The sequence below is a fragment of the Cladophialophora immunda genome (assembly GCF_000835495.1).
Source record: "Cladophialophora immunda strain CBS 83496 unplaced genomic scaffold supercont1.4, whole genome shotgun sequence".
NCBI classification, from domain to species: Eukaryota; Fungi; Ascomycota; class Eurotiomycetes; order Chaetothyriales; family Herpotrichiellaceae; genus Cladophialophora; species Cladophialophora immunda.
Window position 1 is genome coordinate 4,363,956 of NW_015622544.1, and position 12,243 is coordinate 4,376,198.

The 12,243-nt window shown below is 53.8% G+C and overlaps 3 protein-coding genes across 3 annotated transcripts; all 3 read right to left on the reverse strand.

Moving 5' to 3' along the window:
- Positions 1-3,058: 3,058 nt before the first annotated feature.
- PV07_07851 (uncharacterized protein) lies at positions 3,059-4,693 on the reverse strand. Its single transcript, XM_016394965.1, has 2 exons — positions 3,899-4,693; positions 3,059-3,841 (listed from the first exon to the last, which is right to left on the reverse strand). The coding sequence occupies exons 1-2, from the start codon at positions 4,387-4,389 to the stop codon at positions 3,340-3,342; spliced, it is 993 nt and encodes a 330-aa protein (XP_016248384.1). The 5' UTR covers positions 4,390-4,693; the 3' UTR covers positions 3,059-3,339.
- A 561-nt stretch (positions 4,694-5,254) lies between these two features.
- On the reverse strand, positions 5,255-7,506 carry PV07_07852 (uncharacterized protein). Its single transcript, XM_016394966.1, has 3 exons — positions 6,796-7,506; positions 6,640-6,737; positions 5,255-6,577 (listed from the first exon to the last, which is right to left on the reverse strand). The coding sequence occupies exons 1-3, from the start codon at positions 6,904-6,906 to the stop codon at positions 5,905-5,907; spliced, it is 882 nt and encodes a 293-aa protein (XP_016248385.1). The 5' UTR covers positions 6,907-7,506; the 3' UTR covers positions 5,255-5,904.
- Positions 7,507-9,038: 1,532 nt separating this feature from the next.
- PV07_07853 (uncharacterized protein) lies at positions 9,039-12,195 on the reverse strand. The gene has a single exon (XM_016394967.1). The coding sequence runs from the start codon at positions 12,077-12,079 to the stop codon at positions 10,964-10,966; it is 1,116 nt and encodes a 371-aa protein (XP_016248386.1). The 5' UTR covers positions 12,080-12,195; the 3' UTR covers positions 9,039-10,963.
- Between the last annotated feature and the right edge of the window lie 48 nt (positions 12,196-12,243).

A 12,243-nucleotide genomic window follows, 5' to 3' on the forward strand; every position in this document is an offset into this window, starting at 1 on the left:
CGTGACCATGCAACTGGCCGTGCATTGGCAAAGAAGGGACCTGCGAAGCCCATTCTCGAAGTGGGAACAGGCCCTGACATTGGTTGCATGTGCGGAGAGAGCGCAGCAAGGGGCGTATAATTTGGCATGCTCCTTGATGAGTCACAGGATGGCATGCAGATCGCACATGCAAGGTCTCTGCTGTCTGGCGCGCTCGTCAAAGGAGCGGGGAAAGCAAGACCCAACATCTTCAAGTCTCGAACACCACTCGGTGTGAAACCATTCCTCGAACAGGAAGTCACACTTACCCGAGCAAGAAACAAGAAAATCCTCCAAGGGAGGCTGGGCTCAACGAGCCGCGGTCTTGAGGGCCAGATCTAATAGGTGACACGGGCAAGACGTGCAAAGTTTCGAGTGGGGAGAAGAACCTGTCTGGGTTGAAGCTGTCTGGTTCGAGGCGGGAATGAAGGTCAAGAACTAACCCGTGGCCGAGGAGAGTGTGCGAGCCGCTGTGGACAAAATACGAGAGCTGTTGACAAAGCTGGCGGTAGAGAGGGGGACTAGATTCACCCAAACCATGACAGAGATTTGGTGAGCACTCTGAGTCAGCGGCAGGCTGCTCGGTCGACAGGCCAATCAAGCCGGCCAACAGTCGAGCTCGAAAAGGGCAAAGCGCGGTCGGTTGGAAGTTGTTATAACCAGGCTAGGAACTTTGTTTTGTTTCTGTAGCGCCATGCAAAGGACTGACTGCCCTGCCCTTGACTGTAGCCGTGAACTGAGACCGAGGGAGGGGGGGGGACCAGATTGATAGAGGCATCAGTTTGGCGCTAGATAAGAGGGACTCCCTGCGAGCGCAACCCTGACCGTAGATCACGCGGGTCGATGGCGAAAAGGCTAGCAGCAGAGATACGGTGATGATCTGTCTGGTGGCCGAGTTGGGAAGTCTGATTACTTTTGCGTTGATTTCGGCGACCAAGAGCGAGCGAGCAGCCAGCGAGGAGCGAGAAGAAACAGAACCAAGAAGACGGGAAGTTTTGAAGATCGAACGAGAATCATGCGATGTCGACATTTGAACATTGAAATGTCCATACCGCCGTGACAATACCGGATAAACTCTCGGTCACGCCAATACAGCCATGACGTTGACATTTCACGACTTGAAAACTACTGGCGACTGGCCTTTATCCCGAACAGGAGTTATGCAGCGAATTATGCCCGGACAACTAACCCACCCGGGCCATACTTGCGCCCACCCCTCCATCATCCAATGCTTGTCCCCTAGTGAGCTGGCCTGAGCTGCTTGGGTCTTTCTCAGCAACTTGCTCAGCGGAATCTTCCCCCCCTACGCCCACCCGCCGAGATCAACAAAGAAAAAGATGGATGTTCTTAAAAAAAAAATAATCATTTGCACGAACGTCAAGGATTCGCGCGTCAACAGTGGCGCTGGGCAGAGGGGCTTCTTGGTGCTGGGCATGTCACCATATCCCCTGGATCAACTTGAGTTTGGGGGGAGCTCTCTACTGTTCCTCTTGGGACGCCAATCCAAATCGAAGAAGAATCATCGCCAGTCCTCCAAAAGCTGCGGTGAGGACCACGAGGCTTCCCGCGGGGAACGCATTGGCAAGCTGGCAGGGCGATCCTGTGTTGTAGCGACGACTGAGGATCCCGCTCTTGGAAGCCCAAGCGAATACGTGGATCTAGAGCCCGGAATATAGAAGGGGCTGTGACCTACCTCGTATCCCCCAAGCCGCCTTGAATGCCGCCACTCGCCCAATCGCATCTTTCCACATGCGCTCGACAAGAAGATGCCACGGCTTGCCTCCTTTGGCTGATGCCTGGGCAATGCCTGGAAACTGCGGCCTGCCCTGAGCAGCGACCGCCACCTGCAGCGACAATTAGACTGCTGATATCTGCTGCCCGATAGATCTTCTAGAAAACCACAGCCCCCGTGGATCCCAATTTGCGGCCGGTGTGGTTCGATCCTTGATGTGTTTTACACCCTCCGTAGGACGCCCAATAGCATCGATCCAGCGTCGGGGTCTTGTGCTCTCTACCCCCTCTCGCTCTTTGTTCAGTCCGTTTCGTGCGGATCAATCACACCTTGGAGAACGAGCTCAGACTCTGGTCCCCAGGTGTCCAATCATGCTCAGCCACTTGGACGTGATTTTGACCGCCGAATTCTGGTTGTCGGTGCGCACGAACCAGCCGTTTCCCAGGTCCAGAACCGCATCGCCAAAACACTAAAGGGTGGCTGGCAGGGGCTTCAGGCAAGCCATAGGGTCGCCGTGCTCCTGTCAAGAAGAGGGGAAGTTGAACAAAATACGGCGCAGCTTTGCAACCGCTTCAGTGTTCGTGCGAGTTCAGGCAGGGTTTCGGATTCGGGTGAAAAGATATCCGACACCATCCCCATGCTGGTGCCAAACGCCTTGAGGTGGATGCGTACTCGCGTGATTGGATATGTGATTCCTTGGATCGACACTCCCACAAAAATGGTCATGCTGGAGCCCTCTTCGCTGTAGCCTTTTTGCCTCCTGCCTGTCGCCAACAAGGGAATGCTTCAGACGGGACAGCTCATTACACCCAAGCGGCATTTTTGCAAGAAAAAAGGGGTTGTAATGCGATCGTGTCGATCAGAGCAACGCGGCGAGAACTCGGCTGAGACGCAGGGCCGAACGAGATTGATGTCTTGTCCAAGGTCCCCGAAACTTCAATCACGAGGTTCCAAGAGAGTTGGGTTCAGTCGTACTCCGTACATCAGGGACCACTCTGACCCTGGCGTTTGGAAGTTGATCGGGCCACGGATGCCTTTCCGAGCAAGGCACTCGGCTTTTAGTTACGGCCGACGCACCGCAAGTCGTTGCTCCTCGACATTTTGTCGTCGTCGATAGCTGAATAAAGCGGCTCCATGATCTCGCATCTCCCACGGCGATTGTCTGGGGGGGGGCTATGAGGCATTTTCTCTCCTTCTAAGATGAAATCCACATTTTCGACATGGTCTTCTGGAATATCGGCACGCGTGATTTTCTCCTGGACCCAGGAAGTGGCCAAGTTAGCCCATGCAACCAACGACGGGGACTATCCGCATTGTTGTTTGGCCATGGTCGTTTTTATGCCGTCATCGTATGAGCTGCATTTGTCAGGCCGAGATTGAATATTCTATCGCTTATCCTGCCTCGTTCGCAAGTGCTCACCGAGTCAGATTCTCGAGCTGTCTGTATACGCCCTCCCCCGTCATCACGCCCACACGTGATCCCACACCTTCTATGATTAGAAAAACTCACCGAGGGACACGGTGGGTGCAAGGCGAGCCTTGTTCAGCCTTGTGTACTCGGTACGTCGCCTGGGCGGCCTGATATTATCCTACGCCTTCCAAGCCTTGTGCACAGTCTTTGCGCCCCAGATCTGGCCGCGCTTGAGTATCACTTGGTTTCTCCATTCGGGCACGTTGATCGCGTTGATGAAGCGGCTTGCCTCAACGCAGAACCCTGCTCGTGCACCTCGTGCTGGGGTGTGCTCTGTTGCCGCGGCTTTGATGTGTTTCCCCGTGTAGAACTGAAAGCAAGGTTCCGTGCTGAAGACGTCCAGATGTAGCTTGGTTTGGGGGTGTGATACACTGATCAACGGCTTGAGCTGTCGTCGGCGAGTATCAAGGGGAAGTTCTGATGTGTCCGTGTCGACCACAAAGCAATGGTCAATGTCCGGCTCTGTCTCACCTAGGACGAAAGGTTTATTTGCTTCAACACCAGGGAAATCTTCAATCGCCCCGGTCGGGATCAGAGCGCTATCCACTACCAGGTACTTCGAAGTGTGAAGGGTAACCACCGATCCTTCGATCGTGGGTCCGTCACTCAGGTTGAAGTAGCTGTACAGGGCGGTGTTAGTAGGGGCTGACATAGAGGCAGTTGTGGACCAGGCTCACCCGTGGTTTGTGATGTTGACGACCGTCTCGTCACACTCGTTCCCAACCAATTCCGCCTCATACTCTGTTTCAAGCACGGTCTTGGTCACTCCGCCTTCGTCCTCCGTCCAAGCTATATACCAGACTTTCAGCTCTACCGTGCCGGGATATCCTTCCTCCCCGTCCGGCGACAGATACGTGAAGAGGACTGCTTCCTTTCCGTCGCGATTGACGGGCTGAGGGCCCTTGAACTGCTTCTTACCCCATCCCTTGATACCTCCATGAATATGTGTAGGACCTTCATTTGCCGCTAGCTTATACGTCTTTCCATTCAGAGTAAACTCGGCGTTCTCGATGCGGTTGGCAACGCGGCCAATCGTCTCCCCGAAGAAAGGCGAATCGGCATATGGCTCGGGGTTGGGATACCCAAGCACGATGTTATGACCGGCTACTTTGAACTCCTGGATGATTGCACCCTGCGGGAGGAAAGAGAAGCCGGACTCTGACGACATGATTGCGACGGCTGCAGCGGCCAAACGCGGTGCAAGCGAGGCAAGGTCAAAGTTGAGCAGAGAGAGTTATAGTCGCCAACAGAAAGTGACGACAAGAGACTGTGCATAGAGAGTTCATGGACTTGAGGTCATGATTGGGAATTTTTGGTTACAGTGACATTCTGTCCAATAGAACAGGCGGGGGACATAGTCATTTGTTGGCGCAAATTTACCCGGCTCAGCGTACCATAGGCTGAATTGAGCACGCTATGGGATTCATGCAAGTGCCGAGAAGCAACCGCTCTCTACGAGATTGTGGTGTAAGATAGACAATCCACAAGACGGACTGTCGAAGCTGTGAATGTAGACACGGAGTTTTTGAAGTTGGGGCATGGCGTGAGGCTGTTGCGGGGCAGGTGCCACCAAAATCATCATCACCTTTTGTCAAAGTTTGGATCATGCATCAAGCTCTGTAGGAAAATGCAAACGGCACAGTCTGACGCAATCTCGAGACAACGACGAGGTGGCCGCTAGATCAAATGGCTCATATCGTCAATTGAGGACAGGGGCATCGCTGTGTACAATAATAGAGTAGGTACCTAGTAGTATCTCGGAGCGACCAAGTCAGAGTTAACCCCCTGGAAAACCCGCTTCACGCCAGACTGTGCCATTTATTTTTGACATGGGCTCGGCGTGTCGTAGATGGAGCCCTTGACCACTCCTTCCACATTTCAATGCGTGGTCTGAGAGTGACGGGCGTAGGCAGGGGTGCCGTTCGGAAGAGCGGACTCGTACCAACCTCAGCATGTGGCCAATGCGACGTTCATCATCTCGCCGTGCGAGGCCTCATTCCCGGCAAAGCGGAGGCGGCAAAGGTTTCACGTGTAGACCGAAACTCCGTTGAGAGCAAGATCCCAACAGCAGAGCAGAATAGAGGCATGTGCGCAGAAGAAGCCAGGGGGAAAACAATCAAGGTTGAAGTTGAACTAGGCTCGCGCATTCTTGATCGAACTGCTGCCTCTGCTGCATTACTCGTACTCACGCGAAGAGATTGCTCTCTGCTCAATGCATTAGTATATAGAAGCTTGGTGAGGTTACTCGACGAGGCATGCCAGCCTGCGTTGACCCTGATCTCTCACACTGCCCGTAAACGAGTGCTGTGACCACCTTTTTCGCCATTTGGCAAATGCTCCCAGACCTGTTCCCACCCAAAGCATGTCCCGATCGAGATATGGTATCATCAAAAACTTGCCATCACCACATGGTACAACTCGAAGCCCACTGGGTGACGTAAACCAGCTGCGAGGAGATAACAATTCCACTCCGCTAGCAGAAAAGACGTTTGCCATCAAGGTCGTCTTTGGGTGCCGCCCTGCCCGCCGGATGCGATATCCGCAAAACCCCTCCCAATAACCCAAGCGATCGCGGGAGAAACCACCCCACAAAAAAAAGCCAAACCCGTACGCCCGCTTTTGGGATGCATTACAGTGATATGATCGTTAAACAGTCGTGTCCTGAGAAAGGAGCCTCTGGCGGTTATGAAATCATATTGGCGTTGAAGTACCGTTGAAGATCTTCCTGGCCAGCCCAGTCCTTCATGGTCAGACAAGGGTTGATGGCGGCGGGGACGATATGTTCCTGGAACATGGTTGGCGGAAATGAATTCATGTCGATGGCGGACTCCATTATGGGCGACTCGAATTGGTTGATAAAGTCCATGCTGTCATCGAATTCCGAGACCGCTGTGTTCCAGCTGAGGTTCGACTGAGCATGAGGATACGAGTGGGACTTCGTCGGGATGACGCGTGCGTTCTGGGGGAACGGACTTTGGTTGGGTGGTGTAGGAGGGAACTGGTTCAGGTTGAATGGGTTGGTGAAGTTGGGCCGCTGGGCAACGGGCTCGTAGATGGGCGAGGGTGCGCTGCTGTCCGAGTGGGAGTCGTGCGAGGGTTGCCGTTGCATGAAGCCAGCGCCGTCGGCGATCAACTTCTGTTGCAGCACAGCGAGGTCCTCCTCGAAGACGTCGCTTGTGTGACCATCTTGCTTCAGGGCACCCAGCCTCTCCAGAATGTCGTGGGTCAAAGGAACACCGTTCGCCGACTCCTTCAAAGGTGCGCCCGTCCAGCCTTGGCCGCTTTGCGTTCGCTTGTACAACTCTTGCAGGCCGGCTACAAGTTGTGCTTGCTGGCTTTCGAGCATCTCTACGTATCTGGAGACACATCAATGTCAGAAGGGCTGGTAGAGACCGAGTTCATGCGCCGAGAAACTTACCCTTTGGGGTAGACCTTGTCATGGGACTTTTTGCGCTCGCCGAAGACGCAGATGGCATTGTCTGCTTTGCACCGACTACAGGGACTGGCACCATCGCACTAGTACGGGGTCAGCATGTCAGGGGGGGCATGTAGGACGCGGAGGGATTTGACCGACCTTTGACTTCTTTAGACGGCAGCGGTCGCAAGCTTTGCATACTCGCTTGCGAATGCCGCCGTCCATAGGTGATGAGGGTTCCAGAGGAGGGGTCATGATGGTAGCGCCCATTGCTGATCTAGGTTCAGGGTTGCTGAGAGCGGTGATGTGTCCTCGCGATTCCAGGTGGACAACGCTATGCTATATATCAATGGAAGGGAGAGGCCCGACGCAGAGGGAGACCGAGGCACGACTAGGATATCAGACGAAGACAAGACTGTGTGTGGTCTGTCAGCTTATGGAAGTTTCGTCGACAAGAGTATCCTAAGAGGTGGGTTTCGAGGAGCATAGGGTGAGAAGGAGGGCATCGAGGCCATGAGGCATGAGGCCTTATATCGTTTGTAGTACCCAGTGGTACTCTGAGTGAAGGGCTGGGTTACTAAGAAGACATGAGTTAGTCGGGGATCCACCATGATGAGCATTTTGGGACCAGGGTGTCAGTGTTAGCCGTTCGAGTTGCGTTCGAACAAAAAAGAGTCCACTCGAGGGCAGGATGGAGAGCGGGCAAAAAGTTTGATGCACGTCCCCTTTGGTGCCGTACTCGTACGGCAGCAACACAACACACACATCTGCACACAAAGCAGAAAAGGTGCAAGCGACAGGGATGGACATGGGAGCGAGGGAGTGGAGCCCAGCAGGCTAACGATTAGCAAGGGGGGTGGTGGGTGGAAGATGGTTTGGGTTGGATGATGACATGATGCTGGCGTGGATCGTGACTGACTGACGCTTGGACACTTGTTGACGCTGCATAGGGATTACGATGACCATTCTCGAGTGGGGGGTGGTCGGAGCCTAGGAGCCTAGGAGCCTAGGAGCCCAGGGGCCTTAACGAGCTAGGTGCTAGGGAGGGCTGTCCTGGGCACACACCTGGGCACCTGGGCTCCTGGGCGCCGACCGACCGAGCGCGACACTTGGAGTAGGTACGGCACCTAGCCTACCACAGCCTGGAACCCTGAAAACCCTGGAATTTCCCAATACGCACTATGGCAAGGTACGACTTGGACCCTGTCCTGGATGAACAACTGGCACATATCGCTGCATACGCCTTCACTACTACCAGGTACTATCCGATTTCATTAGCCCACCATCCAACTTTCTCCCCCCCTCCGCAATTCTCAGCATAACTATCTCTCCCGGACTTCGGAATTAAAAAAAGACCACAACACGCTGCAAAAAGAAAAATCAAACCGTAAAACGATTGCCCTTTTCCCGGGATTCGGCAACCAAATCACCCCCTCCCCCAGCGAGTCAGGTCACAGCCAGTTGTTGCCCCGGCCTAACACAGCAACCTTAGGCGCGACGAAAAGAGCGAAGAAGCGAGGCCGCCTTCTGACCTGTCCACGACTTCCGCTTTGGTCCAAGGATGCGATTATGTGTGCGAGGAACCAATAGCCTCATCTTGTGGGCTTTCGCTGAGTCGGCCACACCGCAGCTTGGGGGATCCAGCTCGCAATCTTTGCTTCTTTCTGAAACGGCATTGACCAAATACGTCATGAGGACTTCTATACCAGACTGGTCGTGCCCCCTTATACGGAGAACAGTCCTGCTGCTAGTTTGCTGGGTTGAGCAGAGAGCAAACCAATGTGCGAACTTCCTCCGAAATATCACAAGGCCGACAAGGAACAGGAACCCAAAAAAGACGCAAAATTTGGGCCAAGGGGGGAAGAAGAGCGCCGCAATAATGCCTCTCCTGATTAGTTTTCGGGGACATGCTCGGTTTTGGTACGGCTGGGCAGGTAACCGTGGTATTATAGAATTTTTCCGGTAAGATATTTAGATTTCCGCAGTCAAATAGTCTCGTCTTTTGATTCTCTTCTTTTTTTCTTTCTTGTCCATCCTGGGCACCCACCAGCCACGGCGGAATTATTATTGAATTCTACTTCCCTTTCCCTTTTGCCCCCCGCCTCATGGTTTTTGTTTTATCTTATCTCTTCCTGGGCCTTGCAGCTGCCTGCTGGTCAAAGGTTGAAGCCATCTGAGTTTGCAGCTTGTCAGGGCCTCGAGGCAAACCAGCGACCAGGGACAATGCATCCAGCTTCGGCCAGGATGATTGAAGCAGTCCACTCAGTAGTAGTAGTAGTAGTAGTAGCAGTAAATGATACCCAGGCCCTCCTCCCCCGGCGGCCGCATTCATTCGTGTTCTCTCGCTGTGGGATCCTGACCGGAGGAACGTTGGATCAATTCTTTGGTCCGCTCCGTTGCACCTCGGATAATCTTTGCTGACCGTGTTTGCAGGGCGGAATTCGCTGTGGTCTGTTGCTTGAATGATCATGACTAACCCCATGGCGCTGTTCAAATCATCGGTTACACCACTACCCATTTTGAGATGTTCTTCTCCTCCCGTCTGCTTTAGTACTTCAGACGGTCAAATGGTCTGTTTCATCTGTTGCCGCTCTGCGTCCTCGAGCATGGCCAATACGAAGCACCCAAACAAGGGCCCCCCCCCGTTTCGGGGAACACGCAGTTTGCCAGGAATCAAGCCACCGTCGTTTATTCTCACCCTCAACCATCGCTCTTTGCCTCCCCCGCAAACCCGGACTAGCTGGCGGCGGTAGATGGGAGATAGCTACCCGTCAGATCATGCGAGTCTCACAGCACAACCACAACCACAACCACGTGGATTTTAGGCCCGGCGCATTTTCTCCCCCGTTTTCTGCTGCACACCAGTGGTCCAACTTGTGTGCATGGACTTGCTGACTAGGCGTCTTCTTTGAGTAGTGTTGCTGGTGCCTTGTACCACCTGCGTCATTGCTGGCCCACAGGTACAATGTTGGCCCGCGTTGCTTCGAAACAATAATGCTTGCAGCCATCTCCATCCTTCCGCAGGAATTCATTTCCTGGGATTCAAGCTTTCGCTTTACGGATATCGCCCGGGTTTCCTCTTGCGGCAGGTGTGGCCTCGACAGCCATTGGCCTAGCCGCTTTCTCCCCAGCTCCCCAGCTCGCACTGCTGTCCAGACCTAGGCTTTCATTCGGTCCCGCACACGGAATGGAGCATTCAAGTCGTGGCTTGCTCTGTACTTTCAGCCCCCCCAACACCACAGCACCTGAGGGATGACGTCGTTGTGGCTCCCCCAACGTTGGATTCACATCTGATGCAGCTGCGATGCTCTCGTACGAATACCTAGCAGCAGCATGCCCCTAAATGCGCCTGCGGTTGCGCCCGATCTACGTCCCGACCGACGGCTGATCTCCACCTTTAAACGCCCGGGGATATTTGGTACGACGATTTGAGCAGGGCATCTGTATAGCTTGTTGGAAATCAAAGGTGGAGTCTGGCTCCTGCGATTGAGACAAAATATTCGGCCGCCGTGAGCGAACGGGTCCAACGAAGGGCTCAATCGACGATCCGTTTCGACCGCATCTGAAAGAGCAGAGATCCAGACCTCCCATGCCTCTACAGATACGTATAACATAGTCCTTTTCAGGACGGGTTCTCAAAAGGGTTGGCATGGGATGCAAGTAGTGGCAGAATTACCAAAGCAAGGCAACCACTGACCTAATCCAAACCCTCTGCTCCACGGACGGGGAAAGTATATGGGATATCGGGGTCTGGGGACAGGTGTCTCCCAGCGCCAATAAGCCAAGGCCTCACTTGCCAGAAATCCTCACAAGGGAAAGCCACCTTGGTTGTCTTGAAGCTAACAATCAATTCGACCGGTACGGTCTGCTGAAGTAATCAGCGTTGGTGATTGCAGTCGGCTGTCCACACGGCTAACTTCTTGTAGATTGTACCCAGAAAGAGATCATGCAAGTCATGCTTCAAGATCAGGGCCGCGTGTCAAGGCAGCTCACTCAGCATGGATCGCTCCAGCCAAACACCGGTGATCTGCCCCAGATTCGTCGTCCAGCAGTATCTTTGCCGCAAACAGAAGTCTCGTTATGCTGTCTGGGGAAAACTGTTCGCTCGACGTACGACAAATTCGGCGCATTTCCCGATTATTCAAGATAGGGGACCCGGTGGCAGATTCCTGTCCGACACCCAGGGATAATGAGCTGTAATGAATCAATTTCAGTTTGGTTGGATCAATGACTGGAACGGCCTCCCAGACTCCCTGGCATTGTAGGTTAAGTGGTCAGTGTACAGAGGTGAGTGCTCGGCTCTGATTCGCCGCCGAAAGCTCTGTGTTCATGCACCAACATACCACACCTCCACGCCGAGAACTTCGAATCGTCGGCCCTCTTCGCTTAGTGGTTCGTTACCAAACGTGGGACATGATTCGCTGATGCCACTATTCAATTCATCGTCCAACCACAGGCCATAATGCCCATCTCCGCCTCCGACGGAGAGATATCCTGATTCACAGTAGATCAGAAAATCATTCACACCACTGTAAGGAAACGCTTTGAACCTGATTCGGTCGGGTGTTGAAGCGCCTGATCGATCAATAGGCGACTGTAAGTGCGCGGATGGTTCCTTGGTGTTGGAAGGCTGTGGTAACGAGGTGGTTGACGCCGAGGGTGTCCGACGCTCCCCTCGGATTGTGGTAAACCGTTGCAGGTTGGTGGTATCAGCACTAGGCGGAGGGGGCAGCCCAGCCAACTCCAGCAGGTCGTTTGAGGCGGGTTCTGTACCGGGGCGCAGGTTTGTAGACAGATCCCGCAAGGTGGGCAAGATGCTTGCCCGCCAGAGGAAACATTCGCCTGTGCCAAAGTAATGAAGGGATGGTTTGGGCACGTCCGAGAGATATGCCCCGAAGACAGATCCATTTGTTGATGATGCCGACCCGTCTCTTACTACAAGGACATAGCCTGAGCGCTGAGTGTAGGTCGAAACGTGGGCGCAGTGTTCATATAAGGTCGCTAACGAGGAACCATGAGCCTCTAGTGAATATGCCAACGTCCAGTGATCAATGAGTTGAAGCCGTGGAGGGAGTAGAAGTCGAATTTCTTCGGCCAGTGAGCGCGTCAAGAGCAAGGAGCCTGCGGCTTTTTGGGACAATGAGTGCCTCAATTCAAGAGGGGTGAGGGGTGGAGGTTGGAAAGGAGACGCAGTTCTTCTTGGAGGAGTATATCTGCCCGATGAGGAGGCCGAAATCGCGGGCGCATCGAGGAGTCTGTTGACCGGGTTCTCAGGAGGTTCGGTCATACGACGATAGAGGCTGGATACAACGTGTTTGACCGGGTATGCGAGATACGCGGCTGAATTGGGATGGTGAGGATTGTCGGCCAGAGACGGGCGCGCATTCTTGCGTTGAGAGGAGGAATCTCGTCTGTCTGGATTCGAAGTGTCCTTTGATGCCATAGACAAAGTGATAGTGCAAGATGAGAAATCCCGAGGACAGAAAGTGAGAGTATTGGTGCACAATGCGAGTTGTTGACGTCCTGAAGAGACACACCTGGAGAAATGTCGCAGGTGGGAGTGCCTGGCGTGACATTGGAGGACAAGTTTCAGCCTTGCGACTCCCC

What these genes read in the sequence shown, in the direction of transcription:
- PV07_07853 (XM_016394967.1), bottom strand. Translation starts at nt 12,079, where the DNA reads ATGGCATCAAAGGACACTTCGAATCCAGACAGACGAGATTCCTCCTCT.
- PV07_07851 (XM_016394965.1), bottom strand. Translation starts at nt 4,389, where the DNA reads ATGTCGTCAGAGTCCGGCTTCTCTTTCCTCCCGCAGGGTGCAATCATC. An exon ending in GTCAACATCACAAACCACGG is followed by an intron (nt 3,842 to 3,898) that starts GTGAGCCTGGTC and finishes CGCCCTGTACAG; the next exon opens with CTACTTCAACCTGAGTGACG.
- PV07_07852 (XM_016394966.1), bottom strand. Translation starts at nt 6,906, where the DNA reads ATGGGCGCTACCATCATGACCCCTCCTCTGGAACCCTCATCACCTATG. An exon ending in GCCGTCTAAAGAAGTCAAAG is followed by an intron (nt 6,738 to 6,795) that starts GTCGGTCAAATC and finishes ACCCCGTACTAG; the next exon opens with TGCGATGGTGCCAGTCCCTG. An exon ending in GACAAGGTCTACCCCAAAGG is followed by an intron (nt 6,578 to 6,639) that starts GTAAGTTTCTCG and finishes ATGTGTCTCCAG; the next exon opens with ATACGTAGAGATGCTCGAAA.